The following is a 15,582-nucleotide window of genomic DNA, read 5'->3' on the forward strand; positions in this document are numbered from 1 at the left end:
CGGCGGGTAATTATAAAAACCTTCATTACACCAACTCTCAGACGGTCTCTCAGCGACGCGATATATTACGCTCCTCTATTAACAATGTAACATTGTCGATCTTGAAATACGCGCTCCCCTTCGCGTCGAGAGAGTTCGCGGATATGCATATATGTATGTCCGATCACGATCCAGCGTGGTTACCAATTGATTTATGCGCGCCGCTATACGGTTTCATAATTGCGGCAGATCGCTACTACATCGTGTACGCCTGATTGCCGCGAACGCGAATACGTTCCCGCGTGCATCATCCCGTGTGCGCGGATCCCGTGCAACGTATTAGATATAGGTGGATATGCGCGCGTTGTGCACGGTTTTGCACAAACATTTGCGTATGACGCACGCACGCGCGATGAAAGGTACGTCGATAATTACCGCGGCATCTCCGACGTACGAGAAATATTGCTGTGTTATTAACGTTGATCGAACACCGCCACCAGGAAGGGACCACCGGCGTGGTTTCAATAACGATTAATAACTATTTCGGAGCGCGCGAGGGAGGGGGCTGTTAAAATTAATTGAGTCAGGTCAGGCAGGCGAAAATGTAGAACGACGTTACGCACATTTGCATAAACCGATTGCGATAGGAATCGCGATCGCTTACAAAACGGCTCTTTTAATACGCCTCACCGCCCGCATATTTTTTTTCTTTCGCCGTAATAAAGATGTCGTATAGGAAGAAAAACGTCGTGAGAGCCATCGAGATGCACTCGACAATCTGAAGCGCACTTACTCTTTCCGTTTTTGTTGTACTGCTGCATGTTGCTTCTGGTCTCTTTGACGCCCTCGTGAGTGCCGAGCGTCTGCCACTTTTCAGCGCTGTAAGCAGACATCGGCGGATAGTCGTTTTTCGCTTGGTACCCGTTATACTGCGCCCCGGTGCCGCTATTGTAGGCTCTCGGGTCCTTGTAATCGTACTGCTGCCCGAGCGACGGCTTCGGCGTCACCGTCGTCTTAGTTGTCGTCGTAGTGGTTGTGGTAGTAGTCGGCGTGGTGAAGGTATCGACCTCGTCCTCCCCGCCGTTGTCGTCATCGGTGTAATCCTGCGCACGTAACAGCACATTGCGATTTAGGGAACTAAATAATATATATATATTTATAATTACAGACAAATAAGAGACTATAAATTATAGACGAATATAATAAAGATATAATCGGATTCTTAATTTAAAATTTAATTATCGTGTTAATTGGAGGAATTCTCGCATATAGACCTCTTCCGTTTATCCGGCGATCGAAAGAGGAAGCGGGATGCCATGAGATCGATATATGAATATGATGAGAAAAAATTAATGTTCTATGTGGAGCAAGAGGGAGGCATCGATAATGTATACACAGAAAGAACAATTTTGCTGAGTTCAGATCTGAAAATAATTTTTGTTCAATAGGGTAACTGTCCCTACTAGTGTGCTTTTATATTTAAATAAACCGTAAAAATAAACTGGTACAAATAAATAGAAAAAGTAATTTTTTTTATTAAGTTAAAGTATTAACTTAATAAAAAAATACTTTGTTTATTTATTTTTACGGTTTATTTAAATATAAAAGCTAAAGTATTAACTTAATAAAAAAAAATACTTTGTCTATTTATTTGTACCAGTGTATTTTTATGACTTATTTAAATATAAAAGCACCTTAATAGGGACAGTTACCCTAATCAAAATAATTTTGTGCGAAAGTCAAAACGTTTTATAACAATGTTTATCAGTTTTAACATTCCAACAAATTATTTTGATAATTCAACAAAAAATTATTTTCAGATCTGTTTTTAGCAAAATTTTTAGACCTTTCAACAAAATCGTTCTTTCCGTTTAAAAATTCATCCGCGAGATGATCTCCCATTTGCTCGTGGGTGGTCAACACGCCCTCCTGAGTCCTGAATCCTCGGTAGATTTTCTCTTGAAGATAAGTTTAATAGGCAAATTTGCATCTCTCCGTGTCGCGCGTGCGCACCTTCTCCTCGCCTCGTCCTGGCCGATCCGCGAGCTCAAAGAGAAGCGGGGACCTACTTAATCGTCGTCTGCAACATCTGGAGTCTTTGATGTCGCGCCGCGTAGCAGAAACAATCCTCACGAATGCGTGCGCTGAATCTAGGAAGTATTTTATCCCCGGCGGAACTCTCGAATCTTCGCGCTCGCGCGTCTTCCGTTTTATCAGCGAATCGCTCGAACGTTCCAGAAATCTGGACGTGGACCACGTCACGTTGATGTGATGGAATTAGAAGCTTATTATTAGAAGCTTAAACGAAAACGAAACTGACTTCGCTGAAACTTAAACTATTATAAAACCTGACAAAAACGTGAACAGTATTTATGAAATATCCGTTTTCAACTTGAATAGCTTAGATTTATGATTATTTTTTGAAGAGGGAAATATGTCACATTATCGATTCTGGTTCAATGGTTTCGATTCCTATACGACGCGAGAGAGATGAGATTTTAACGCGAATGAATTAATCTGTCTCTTGAATGAATAGCTTGTACAAAACAGCCTATTACTCGGCAATTGATGAATCGAATGTTACGCAAACGTTTACCGTGTTTATCGTGTTTCAATCACGAATCTGGCCGTTCCTGCCATTGATTGAGATGTCGATTTCTATAAAGGGATTTATTTCACTAACACACGGAAAGAACAATTTTGCTGAATCCAGATCTGAAAATAATTTTTGTTCAATAATCAAAATAATTTTGTGCGAAAGTCAAAGTGATTGCTAGAATATCAAAACGTTTTATAGCAATGCTTATCAATTTTAACATTCCAACAAATTATTTTCAGATCTGTTTTTAGCAAAATTTTTAGATCTTTCAACAAAATCGTTCTTTCCATGTGGAGAACTTGCGATTGTCGAAGACGCCTGGCAACATGCCTGAGTTACTGAACCAGCGGGACAGTAGTTCAGGAATTTACAGATGTTTCTTTGTTCCTTGCAACCTTCACGGGTTGTGCAACATGTGGCTCTAACGATGAAAGATGAACCATTTCAAAATTTTCTGCAGGGATGACTGATGATCCGCATTGTCGGAATTTGTCGAACTCAGATGTATACATTGGATATACACATGTTACACACACGTTCAGATACATCTGTTATTGTGAATGATAGAACAATGAATATTTAAAGAAAACTGGAAGAAAGATATAGTCTAATTTAAAAAAAAAATCCATGTATTACATTTGACAGATGGAGTAGAATAATAAAAGTTAAAATTCATTTTTTGTTTATATCTCTCAGTTTAAAAAAATGTTTTAAAATTTCTGTTGCACGCCGTTGAAAACGTTGCACAGATAGGAACAATTTTATTATTAACGTACTGCAATCATATGTGTATATCGTTATTGATTAATTTCTAAAAGCTTTTCTGAATATCGTAAAGATTTGTTATTACATATCAAGTCCCATATCAAGTATTGAATATCTTTGTTAATTTTAAATGATAAAAGTGGAATGTGCTTGTAAAATCAAAGGAAAAATTTATTCTACTCAGGTTATTCAAAGATCGAGCAGCCAGGCGATGGCGGCTTATTTCAACTTGGCTTTTATGAGACGTTAGAATAGAAACTGCGTGGGGACTCGAAGATTTACCATAAAAGATCTGCCAGACTCTTTGATCTCGGCTCGCAGAAAGCGGATTAGACCGTCGATAAATTTAAGTATATCAGGTATATCCCGACGTGTGTGCATGTGTGTGCCACGCTATCGTTGGCGATCCCGAAGGAATCAGGGTCGGCGAAAGGTCAGCCGGTCCTCGGTTTAAAAATGGACTCGCGGTTCCTCTGAATCTCGCCTCTAGATATGGCCGGTGCCGCCTGCGAAAATCAAGTCTCTAATTTCTAAATCTCTCGTCAAAATTTACTGTTTTTTATTCTCTGAAGTTTTTTTCCCCTTAACATTTATGGTGTCTTTATAGTCTTATCTACGTCTCGAAACGTTCATTCATTTAATAGTTTACTTAGTTTGAATGTTAATGCGAATCTGAAATTATGCGCGATTGTCACACAGTTTCCTGCATAGATATACCTAAAAGCATTAATTTTTATAGTGGAGGAACACTCAACCGCGATTACTCATTACGGCCATTACTCTGCATTAAAGTGCACTGTATTTACGGCGCGATAAAGATAACCTTGGCAGGGGTATACTTTTTACACGTTACTTGTTACGGGACATGCACGATCGCCCCCGATGATTCTCGGAATTGAGTGGTCCGGGCTTTACGAGCGACAAGGGTCAAGGGTCGCCCGGCATCTCTGATCGTCGTCGCTGAGAATTCGTCTGTCCGCGGCGTACGCGGAATAACGAGGTTGCGAAAATTCTGCGATAAGGCCCGCCGGGGTCGTCGACATCGTTGTTTATTCTATTTTCAGGCGAGCTCAAGGATTTCGTTGGTATTATAGCACGCTCGCGAACCGATAACCGATAGCTCGGCCATTGTAAACTAGACCACTTCTGCGATAGCGTAGGGAAATTTTTCCCATTTCACCATTCGCCGGCGAGTAATCGCTCTATTTACGCCACGGATAATTGAATTTCGTTGCATATTATACGTATCTGTCTTATATTGTTGTGTCACTTCTGCGAACTTCTCGATAACGTATAATGACGCAATCTTTTCGGAATCGGCTATTTATTAACCTTTTGTTCTCTCCAGCGCAATATTGAGTAATCTCATCAGTTTTCGAATTCCATTGCTTTGTACGTGTGCGTTCGCATAATGTAAGTGCAGCACAATTCGTTATAAGATAAAAGTCTTTTACGTCGCAGCTCGTTAGAGACATTATCGTACATTGTCGCTTTTATTTCAATAAAAGTGTAAGATTCGACGTGAATCGCTGTTTACGTGTAGACCGGATGATATATGTATTCCAGACAGAAAAAGCTCGTCGTGCTGAAAAGATTGAATGAGTCTTCAACACACGTATTGTCGTTTAGAAGCTCGTTATACACTAACATTTTCGACACCCTATGTAAACTTTTACGAGGCTACTTGCAATTGAATATGTATGTAAGCTGGTATGCAGTAGGAATTTTCATGCGATCGTATTTTACATTCCGGTTTATGTGCGCATAGACGAGAAAAATACGGTGGGACGTAAATTATTGGAAAATTTATTGCAATTCAAATGAAACTTCTATCAATTTGCCGTTCCTCCTACATTTCAAGCAGATTGCAATATCGAGAGAAATAATCTTGTCAAAAATGTCTGCAACGTAAAAAAAATCTCTAATGAGATTTAATTACAAATAGTTAAATGTGTCAAGAGGAATGCAGATGTAACTCGCGTTCGCGTATGCGGTACCACAAAGTACTCCTAAACCCACGCAACACGCGCTTTACTTACCGCACTGTCCATTACGTTATTACGTGTTAATTATTCGAATGCTGTGCACACGGCGACGGCGATCAGGTAGCACGAAGTGCCTGCCACAATGTTTGCGTGCCCGCGGGCTGGAGAGCGGGTTTACCGAGTAAACGTTGGCGATAAAAAGAGCCGATCGTACGCGGAGCGCTGGTAATTTCCAGTCAGTCCGTATGACGAATGCAGTTACAAATTAGAGCAAGGAATAGCTGGAAGTATAAAAACCTGCGAGGTTGGGAAGGGACGAGGAGGCGGTTCTCGGGGCATCCCTGAAAAATGCAGCTCGCGGCAACGCGCCGGGCATTTAAGAAATATTAGTGCAAATTTGGGGCACCTCCTGTTATTAAATATTGGACTCGCCCCATCGTACGCGGCTACATGAGACCACATGGGACCACCCAAAATTTCTATGGTCCAACAGGGTGGGCGTATTCCCTAGATCGTAAGAATTTCCTTTATGGAAATGTTTTAGAGAGGATTCCTCCGTTTCGTATGTCGGATTTGCAAAACGTATTCGGCTATTAGGTTTAAAATCATGCATTATGATTTCTACGAGGAAAGGAACTTGCAAGAGAAACCAGTTGTAAGCGTAATATATTTATACAAATTTCACTTATACAAATATATTTATATGAATATATAATAGTGATATATTTCTATAAATTTTTATAAATATCTATCTTACAACAATAATAATATTAACGTCAAATAATTTACATTATTTTTTTATCATAAATTCTATAAATTTTAGTCATAATCGCGCTTTTTAAAAACGCAGTTATGATAATTTCATTTCATAAAAAGCAAATATTTTGATATTACTAATATAAAATACAATCGCTTGGTCGAGTATTCAAATGATATTGCAGCTTTAAAATTTATTAACGCATGCAAACATTTTGATATTATTAATATAAAATACAATCGCTTGGCCGAGTTTTTTTACAATCTCACGGTTTGCGATAATTACAGCAATGTTTCATAGCCTCGACGGAAGAAATTTTGTATGCTCGCGTTTTTTTTTTCTTTCTGTATAATACTTCTCTCCAAGAGTGCAACGTGCCTGGGGCGTGTATCCGATTGAATTAATATTCGTACATCAGATAGCACGCGCCGGAAGACAATGAAGCAAGACCCAAGGCAAATCGATCACGTTTCAGATAGCTGATCTCCGCGCTAAATAAATAAGTGAACAAAACATATTGGTACGGCCACCCATCGAGCTAAACGGTTACATAGACATATTGAGTACGATTTTAAGGCCGAGAGATATTTTGTTTCATTCATATTGATAAAGCGTCCAATCTCGTCCGTACATTAGAGTCATAATTCAGAGCGACAAGACGATGACTTAACTGCGACAGATTATATTCGTATATCGATATTTATGTAAAATAGGAAATAACCAAGTTAGTGGATCCCAAAATATATTGAACTTTCAGATAATTAAAACTAATCTGCTCCTTTTATATCTATTTAACTGGGACACTTGATGTTAGAGTCGCGACACGAAGAACTAACAAATTTAAATATATTTTCTATCGTGAATTTACTGTTTATTACAAGACTTTTCTAGCTGTTTCTATGCAACTAACTCTTGAATCGCATGACATTCGACGCACAACGGAAATGCAGAACGAAATGCGGTATACAGGAGGGAGAGAGGGGGAATGGTACGTCGACGTGTGTTTGTCATACGAAATGCAGCCACGTCGTTCCGAGAAAGGAATCGAGTCGCTGCCAGGCTGTCTACTATCCGTGAGTCGGTGACATTAGACGTGGAAGGCCATAGACGAATCATGATTCTCATCGCAATGGGTTAACGCTATTTCCGAGAACGCGTATATGTTCACCACCCACCGGTTCAATTGACTTGAATGCTGATCGCAATGTAGTGAGAGCGTTGATTTATCGTAACTTTTTATAGGTTTACATTGTCAAAGACGGTATTATCTTCCCTCTTTGGAGCAATTACATATCGCATGCGTTAATAAATTTCCGAGCTGCAATATCATAAATATCTTGATAACAGGTTAGTTAAATAGATTCGTTATTTAACACAGCGGTCAGTTACGATAAAAATAGATTAAATAATGTGACATATTTTACGATGGTAATATTATAAGTAGTCATAACCATCACTTTTATAACTCAAAAGATTATAATTTTATATGCTTATTTTCGCGTATTAGATAAAAAGGGAAATGAAATCACATAGTCGATAATATCTCCTTCCGTAATTAATATTTCGCCTTTCACGCCTATGACATATTAATTGCCTATACATTTATTGCGCTATCGGGTAAAAAAGCCCGTTCAAGCAATAATTTCTTGGCCATTCCGGAGCCGAACGATTTATTAGCGTTCTGACCGCTTTCCCTATCAGACACGATATTTACGCCGTTTATATTGAAATGTGGCTTTATTTGTATTAGATATGAATTCAATTCGATGGCATTTGATCGACGATTGGAAACGATCAAAGCCGTAGCCCCAGTTCGGCCGCAATATCATCGTTGTGTTGTTGTCTCGCGGCGGAGACTTTGTTAAGTATATTTTTATCGAGGTCGGTACCGAAAATAAAGTTCTTTCTATCCCAGAAATTGGCAACGGTCCAAAGGGGATTCTCAAGATGAAAGTACTCGAAAGAGTGCCTGTCCGTCTCGTAAGAGACGTCGACGTGTTTCGCGGTCGAAACATTGTGAAATGAAATTTCAGCTGAAGCGTTTTATAAATAACATCATACATATACATATGTCGTGAAAGCTCACGTTGGATATTTCTCGTATTTAAATTGCCCGTCTCTTTTGCATTATCTATGCAATATATTTTGAGAATGACGTTGCATAAGTTAATTTTTAAATCGCGGATTTTGCGTTAAAAAAAAACAGAATTTATATAGTTGCGAATAATAATTTCACACGGTTCGTAAAGTTACTGAAAATATCATCTTTAAACGAATGCAAAGTGTTGTCAGCAACCGCACTTCAAATAAACTTCAAGCTGAAGCGTCGATGGTGGCGGAAGATAATTGGCCGATACTCACAGCTTGACATCTTTGACCGTTGACTCTGTCGAGGCATCTATTATTCGTCTGACCGATGTCACATAAATTGAAACCTAAATCTAGGAGTTTGCTGTCTACTTAGGTTCCAATTCGTACAATGTAGACACTCAATAATCATCTCGAAAACGGTAACTCTGCTCACAACACGTGACCCTGAAGATGAAAACTAGGTCTAGTGAGGCCCGGCGTAGCTTTACCTAGAACTTTCCTGCACTGACACATAAATATGCCCTGGTTTTTTTTTTAAGTCATCCACTCTAGCGACGACAGTTTTATTTCATTCGTGAGATCCGAGAACGGAGGATTTCGGAAGGCCCGCCAAATTTATGACAAGCTTAGTCGCATGGTAACGTCATCGGCCACATTCCTGTTTACAGCCCTATGACGTGATCTCGAAATTTGTGGATATCGCGACGTCTATCCTTGAATCGTAACGTTGTAACTCGCGCCTGGTCGCACGATTTACATGGAGTTAATAAAAGAAACTGACATTGAATATTCACATAAAACTCGATATCTTCACTAGGAAAAAAGTCAATTCCAAGTTGATCTTGTTAAATTGCTCCGTTTAACCTGACAGAAAACTTATATTTGGTATAAAAATCGATATTAAATAAAAAATTCAACAGACATTTAGAGAACGTGCATATATCTGACGAAAATAAAAAGGGATAAACGGCGAAATGTGACACCCGAAAGGCAGCGGCCGGATACGGTTTACCATTTAAATCTCTTACGTTTCGAACAACGCATGTCACTAACTGCAAGCACATGCGACGCGTCCGTTACATGCAGCTTCGATTGGCTCTATCGGAGAAAGGCGTGCCTTTATTACCGATTTTATGAGGCGTTTACTGATTATTTAGCCTCCCCTTGAACTTTCGAACAGCGGGGCGTTTTGTTAAGAGAATCCACAGACGCCCGTGTACAGTTTGTAAAATTCGTAACACAAATATCCCGCGATCGATTACAGCACCGTTGTTCGTTCGTATATATACACGCACACATCACAGGCATTTTTAGGACCGATGAATCAACATGAACGGATTCTTTCCGTGCCGTCCCCTTGCTTGCTCTTTCATGGGTGGTCCATACCAGACCGCGGAATAACTTACGAGTACCAGTGAAACCGAGCCACTTTCAATGATTCATTCAATGATCCTTGACGCCCGGCTGTCTCCAGCGGATGCTTCAGCGATTAATCGATTTACAATGAACGAAATGGCTTCAGTGTCAAGTTGGAGTTAACGAGGAACGTATAACTCAAGGGCTATCACGAATGGTGACTTGACTGGGCCCACAATTGAAGCGTTAGAAGTAACTCAAAAGTCGTTCGGTTACGACTTTTGGAAATCTTTTTCAAAGGCAACGGGCCCGTCGAGTTATTCGAAACTCGTGCAATAGGTCTTAGGTCGTGCACCCTGACGAGGCATTTCGTATGCGACGTTGTCGCCGGCCAACATTCCCCGACTGGCAAAGTGCGCTCATAGATCTTCTACACGATCCGAAATTCCGACCGACTTTTTTTTCTCTTATTTGAATGTTAATGACCCATTCATCCGCGTTCTTCTTATCGCGCGGCAATTTGTAGTATGACAATTTCAGATTTTTTTAGCATTGCACACGCAAGCGTATCGCGTGTTTTCTTCACACACGTAGAGACCTTATTTAAAAATAATGCCTAATACTTTAAATAATATCGAGCGAGCGCACACACAGGCGCGCGAGGGACAGAGTTCCGCGTTTTATCTGGTGCCAGCGTCGGATTAACATGAATCAAGTGGCGTGGCCTTTGACACCGCGCCGTCCACGTCAGTGTCCAATGAGATCATGCAGAAGTTCCTTAACACGCGTCGAGCTGTTGGCCGCTAAACAGGGAGAAGGTGCAACGCTTTGCGTATGACATCATCTCGTATTCACGCCTATAGGAGAACGCGGCACCGTGCTGGCGGCTTAGACACTCCTTAGAAAGTCTTTAGGGTAAACAAACGCCGTGAAATTTATTTATTCGCATTCGCTTAGACCGCCGATGGACGCGATAAATCTCTCTCGTATCCTTGTTGCGAGCATCGAACGGCCGTATTCGAGAGCCGGAGAGATCACGAAAGATTAATCTAGTTATTCGAAAATAATATTTCTATCGTGAGACGCGCTTATAAAGTCATTCATCACAAACGGAGATCATTTATCATTTCCTTTAAACAGTTTATTTTTATACTGCCTTCTAAACGCCATGAAACGCGAACGTTGTTTTTTAAAGATACTTTTTCGGTCGGCACAGTCAGTCAGTGTATTGTTAGATGTTCTAATGATTATTTAAATTATTCCGAAACAAACAATCTTAAAGTTATGGAAATATTAACTGCCAAACGTGCAATCTTTGTGTTGCGCAAACGTACAAGCTAGTATATTAGTTCTCTGCATGTAAGCGTAATAATCTCCGTCATATTAAGTAGGATAACAATTGAAATGATCCGGCAACTACTATATCAAACGGATTAAAATAGCCACCGTATGCAACAAGTGAACCGTGCAGCGTATCGATGGCTTGACACTGTCTACTTGACACATCGTAAGCGTGAACAACGCCTTCGATCGGCTATTCATTCGTGTAGACTGTAGACGCTTAATTAATCGCACTCGTTCGTTCATGGACATGCATACCGATTCATAGCGACTTGCCCGTTGTGACTTTCTTTACGAAAGTCGCTGTTCGTTTCGAAAGCAAAAGATTAGAAGTCTTGCGAAATTTCTCGTGTCAAGATAAATAGATGTCTCGGATTCTTGTTCGCATGTTACGACAAAAAAATTCGCGAATGTGTTGCACTCTGAAACTATTATAAGGTGAATAAATTTAATTCTCGCGAAACTGTTCATTCATGACATATCTGTGGGTGTAATATGTAATGCTAGAACGGCGATATGCCGAGAGGAAGTGCGGTCGGCTTTAGGCGTGGTTCATCCCACACACGAGGGGGTATCAAACCGCGTACAACCGACTAACGACTCGCCTTGGGGTACGGTCGTTTCATCTTCCAGGTAAAATCCACCCTCCCGGTAGATCCGTTACCCGCCACGCTAATTGCCTGATAATGGGTTCAACGGGGTATAATCGATACCGTACCTGAAATAACGGCCGTCAGCCGAGTGTTATTAGTAACGACCTAACGGTTTGTCTTCGCAGATATTGCATCGCGCGAGAGAGGTAAATGCCGCGAGAAATTAATGATCGAAAGAATCACATGTGTTAAACGTGTCGTACGTCAAAAGCTTCAAATTTACGGCCCGGCCGTTTATTTCGCGTCGGAGAACAATGGAGATGTGGTGGACTCTCTGATTTAATCGTTCTACTTCGGGCTACTTCAAAATATGCAGACTCGCTCTCGCGTGCAGAAGCCGTGCGCCGGAGAGAAGAGAGAGAAAGAGCGAGAAAGAGAGAGGGGCCAAATGTGGACAACGGCCGGGCAGTGTCGCGGTGAGATAAAAATAGTTGACCTGCATGAAAATGAGCGTCGGCCGTCTTCATTTAACGCACGCTGTGGCATGTCAGACGGCGTCGCGACGGTAATCAGATCTGTTGCAATATTCGCGCACGCCTCGCAATTGTGGCGGCGCGGGCGCGCGTGCTCCACGTCATTCCGCGGATGAATATTAACATTGGACGCGGTCGTGTCGGGGTAGAGCGGATCGCCTTGTATCACGCGCGCGTTTCTCAATTAAGGCAAGAGCGGACGAATTATGCAAAACTTACGTGCGCGATTCGATTTGCAAAATGCGAAGGATACGCGGACAACCGCGAGTAGCGAATAGAATCGCAATATTAACTGATTTGGATCTCCAAAGATCCATCTTTGTGATTAAAAAAAAAAACGATACTTATTTATCCATGAATAATTCCAAATGCATGAATAATTCATCGATTCGAAAATGTATCGATGAATTATTAAAAAAATTAATGAATAAACGGCCTTGCTTAGAATCGGTGATTCTTGTCGCGTTGTTTGCACTTTATTTATTATTATGCGTAGGATTCGTGATTGTACGCGAAACGCATCCGCGTGGCAAGTTAAAAAGCTCCGAGTAGCCGGTATGTAATTACACGATATGCTGCAAACAAGAAACATCGCGGACACGTCCACGTTTCGGTACTGTCGAGTAATACCACTGATTGGTAATCAGAGCTACTGAATAGGTAATTTACGAACATCCTATCATGGAGGAGCAAGCAATTAGCGAGATTTAATCGCGATATGCATCATCGATGCTATCATTTGACCTTGCGTAACTCCGGGTCCCACAATCACCCAACTTTCTTGTTCCTTCTGAACTTCGCATCGCGGTGGTTAACGGTATTCAAAACGAGTGTAGTAGAAATGATATGAAAGTATAGTCAATGAGGGTACACGTAGGTGTAACTCATACGTCGTAATTTATCGTGATACGTCATGCTTACATTCTGATTATTTCTTCATTCAGACAAGAGAGAGAGAGAGAGAGAGAGAGAGAGAGAGAGAGAGAGAGAGAGAGAGAGAGAGAGAGAGTTGACTTGATTCATCTATCCCACATGAATTATTCTATACATTTCTAAGTTATAGTTCTTAAGAGAATTAAAAGCAAGTGAAAAAAAGTATAAAATAAAATCGTATATTAAATTTTAATTTTTGTACGACTTCAATCTGTATAATTTATCTTCAAAAATATATAGCAGATAGAGTTTCATTTTGTACAAGGCGTTTTGGACGTGTAAAAGAAATGCATTTCATCCAGAACCCCGTTAGACGATTCAAACGTATGTACATGAGGCCCTCGACATCGTGGCGTACAAGAGTAATGTCACGTGTGTGTGGTTTCTATTGTTAATAGACGATACGTTACATTTCTCGCGTGTCGTTGTAACTGTAAGACAATGTCGAGCGATGCATAGATAACACGCGGTACCGTTATACCCACGCGATGTCCTCTTCGGTTGTCTTCCGAGCGCCTTTTACACTTGTGGACCAGTTTCTAGCCGGCGATGCGTAAGTCATTAGCGAGCCGAGTAAAAACGCGTTAGACAACTAGACTGTAGTATACTTTTGACTTTCTTCGAACGCGTTTGTACTTTATTGGGAAAAGTCTAATTGCATACTGCAATAATATTATATATTCTTAAAAATTCTTAACATTACAATACATATTATATAATCACGATCGTAAGAACAAATGGATCATTATTTGATAAAAATTAAAGCTTTCAGCTTGAAACATTTTTGTTATCTAAAGAGAGTAAATTTTCATGCGAGACGTGTTTTCGGTTGATGCGACATCACTGGCTGCGCGACCTCCTTGGCGTTGATGTTCGACGGTTGTCATTAGGTTATTACATTATTAGCCGTTGCACGTTCTACGCGTTTTACATTTTATGTCACTAAACCAGTTTCGAATTAGCGGTTAAACCGGCTTGCGTTGCTCGACGCTGGAAGATGTAATTTATTGACATTTGTCATATGTCGACGATGAAGGCGCGCACGTAAGACACGTAGAAATCCCAGACAAGCGCGTGTAATCGATCACGGTCGATATATCGATAAACAGTATCCTAATGCGTTAATGTAGCATTTATATAGTTTTACTCGCGCGACACTAACGTTATCGCGATCGCCGTGGCGCCCTAGGAATGTCGATAGATCATTCGCTCCGCTTAATTGACTATTCAGGCGAGGATAAGGCGATTTAAGCGTATTTCAATTTTTAATTGCTCGCATCGCGGTCACGCGTCTTGTGTGCAGTTCGCGGCTCCGCAACACTGCCGCACACTTTATCACGCACGAATTTCGAGATTATTTACGTTCCCCTTTTGAGAATGTTTTCAAGAGTTCGAAGGATAACAGGGATCGGATACACCCGCACACGCACGTATGTAAATTATTCATTCACAGCTGCGTAAATTATTCATCACACCCGTTCACACACGAACGCGCTTTCGGCGAAAGAGAGAAAAGCGCGTTATTAACGGCCCGTTTGACTCACACTTCTCATTAATATCCGACAAATGTGCAATTTATGCATGACTTCTTCACCATCTCACTGCGTTGCTGAAGATATTTGCGTCGTTTTTTATGTTTGTAACTTATCAGCCTATCGTCGTTAAACCACGTTGGAGTCCCCGAGGAGATGTTAATAAGGTGCCTAAAGTCCGCGACGCGTCGCGCGACGGAAAGGGCACGAGGGCGGCAATTAAGATAATTAAGCCGGTGGTAAGGCGCATTGTTACCGCGAGCCGCACGCACGTTTCGCACGCACCTCTTCCGGCGCGTGCTCTACGACGCTCGGCGCGAGAGGCGAGAGAGCGCGCGCGCATAATTGCCGCTTTCTTCAATCATCGGCGACACTTACGAGCCCATTACGGGCCACTTACGATTAATGTCACCGAGATATCTCGCGGAAACAATCCCGCGAAATGTCAGGGGCGTTTACGTTCAATTACTCCGCCGGAGAGGTTTCTCCACGCGCCGTCTATTTCCGCCTCTGCCTTTCTTTGCAAAATGTAAAAATGCGTTGATTTTTGAATGAACATTGAAAGAAGAGACAAGGATTGATTTGTAGCCGTTTGCATAAACGCGCTCGTCGTCGCCGCGTCTTAAACCTCGCGACAATGGATGGTCAGGTATTTTCAATTAACTTGCGCGAGTCACAAAGTTTCCTCAGAAATCGAGGGCATGAGGCTTCAAGAAACGTTGCGCCACGGCGAGGTAAATCATCCATAAACGATTCGGCGGTATTTACGATACTACTAATGAGACTTTGCGTTGGACGCGCACGCAGCTTTCTTTCGTTTTTCTTTTTCCATTGCGTTAGAGAGTCTAGCGTATTATGAAATACTACCAGCGTTATAAGCTTTCTCGGAGAAAGCGGTCCATCAGTTTTCTTCGTGCGGGGAAACCGGCAAAATCCAATCGTCTTCGATCTTTACGCACGCCTCGTACGTCTCACACTGTTCCTTATTCAATCACAGCCGTATTTAAATAACGATAATTATCGCCGACCCTTGCTCAAAGCATGGGAACAAGTTTCGGTTCTTACAAGTTTCTATACCAATATACGTACTCGTGCTTGACGTGCACTCAGAGCTGATT

General features: G+C 41.2%; 1 protein-coding gene across 1 annotated transcript in view; it reads right to left on the minus strand.

Annotated features, from left to right (window-relative positions):
• Positions 1–15,582, minus strand: part of LOC105458485 (uncharacterized protein DDB_G0283697-like) — an 82,787-nt gene that overhangs the window by 43,034 nt on the left and 24,171 nt on the right. The window contains exon 2 of the mRNA XM_011703821.1: positions 773–1,082. Within this exon, the coding sequence (XP_011702123.1) occupies positions 773–1,082 (310 nt within the window). The remainder of the gene's footprint in view (positions 1–772; positions 1,083–15,582) is intronic.

Source organism: Wasmannia auropunctata, unplaced genomic scaffold (genome assembly GCF_000956235.1).
Source record: "Wasmannia auropunctata unplaced genomic scaffold, wasmannia.A_1.0 LD334508.1, whole genome shotgun sequence".
NCBI lineage: Eukaryota > Metazoa > Arthropoda > Insecta > Hymenoptera > Formicidae > Wasmannia > Wasmannia auropunctata.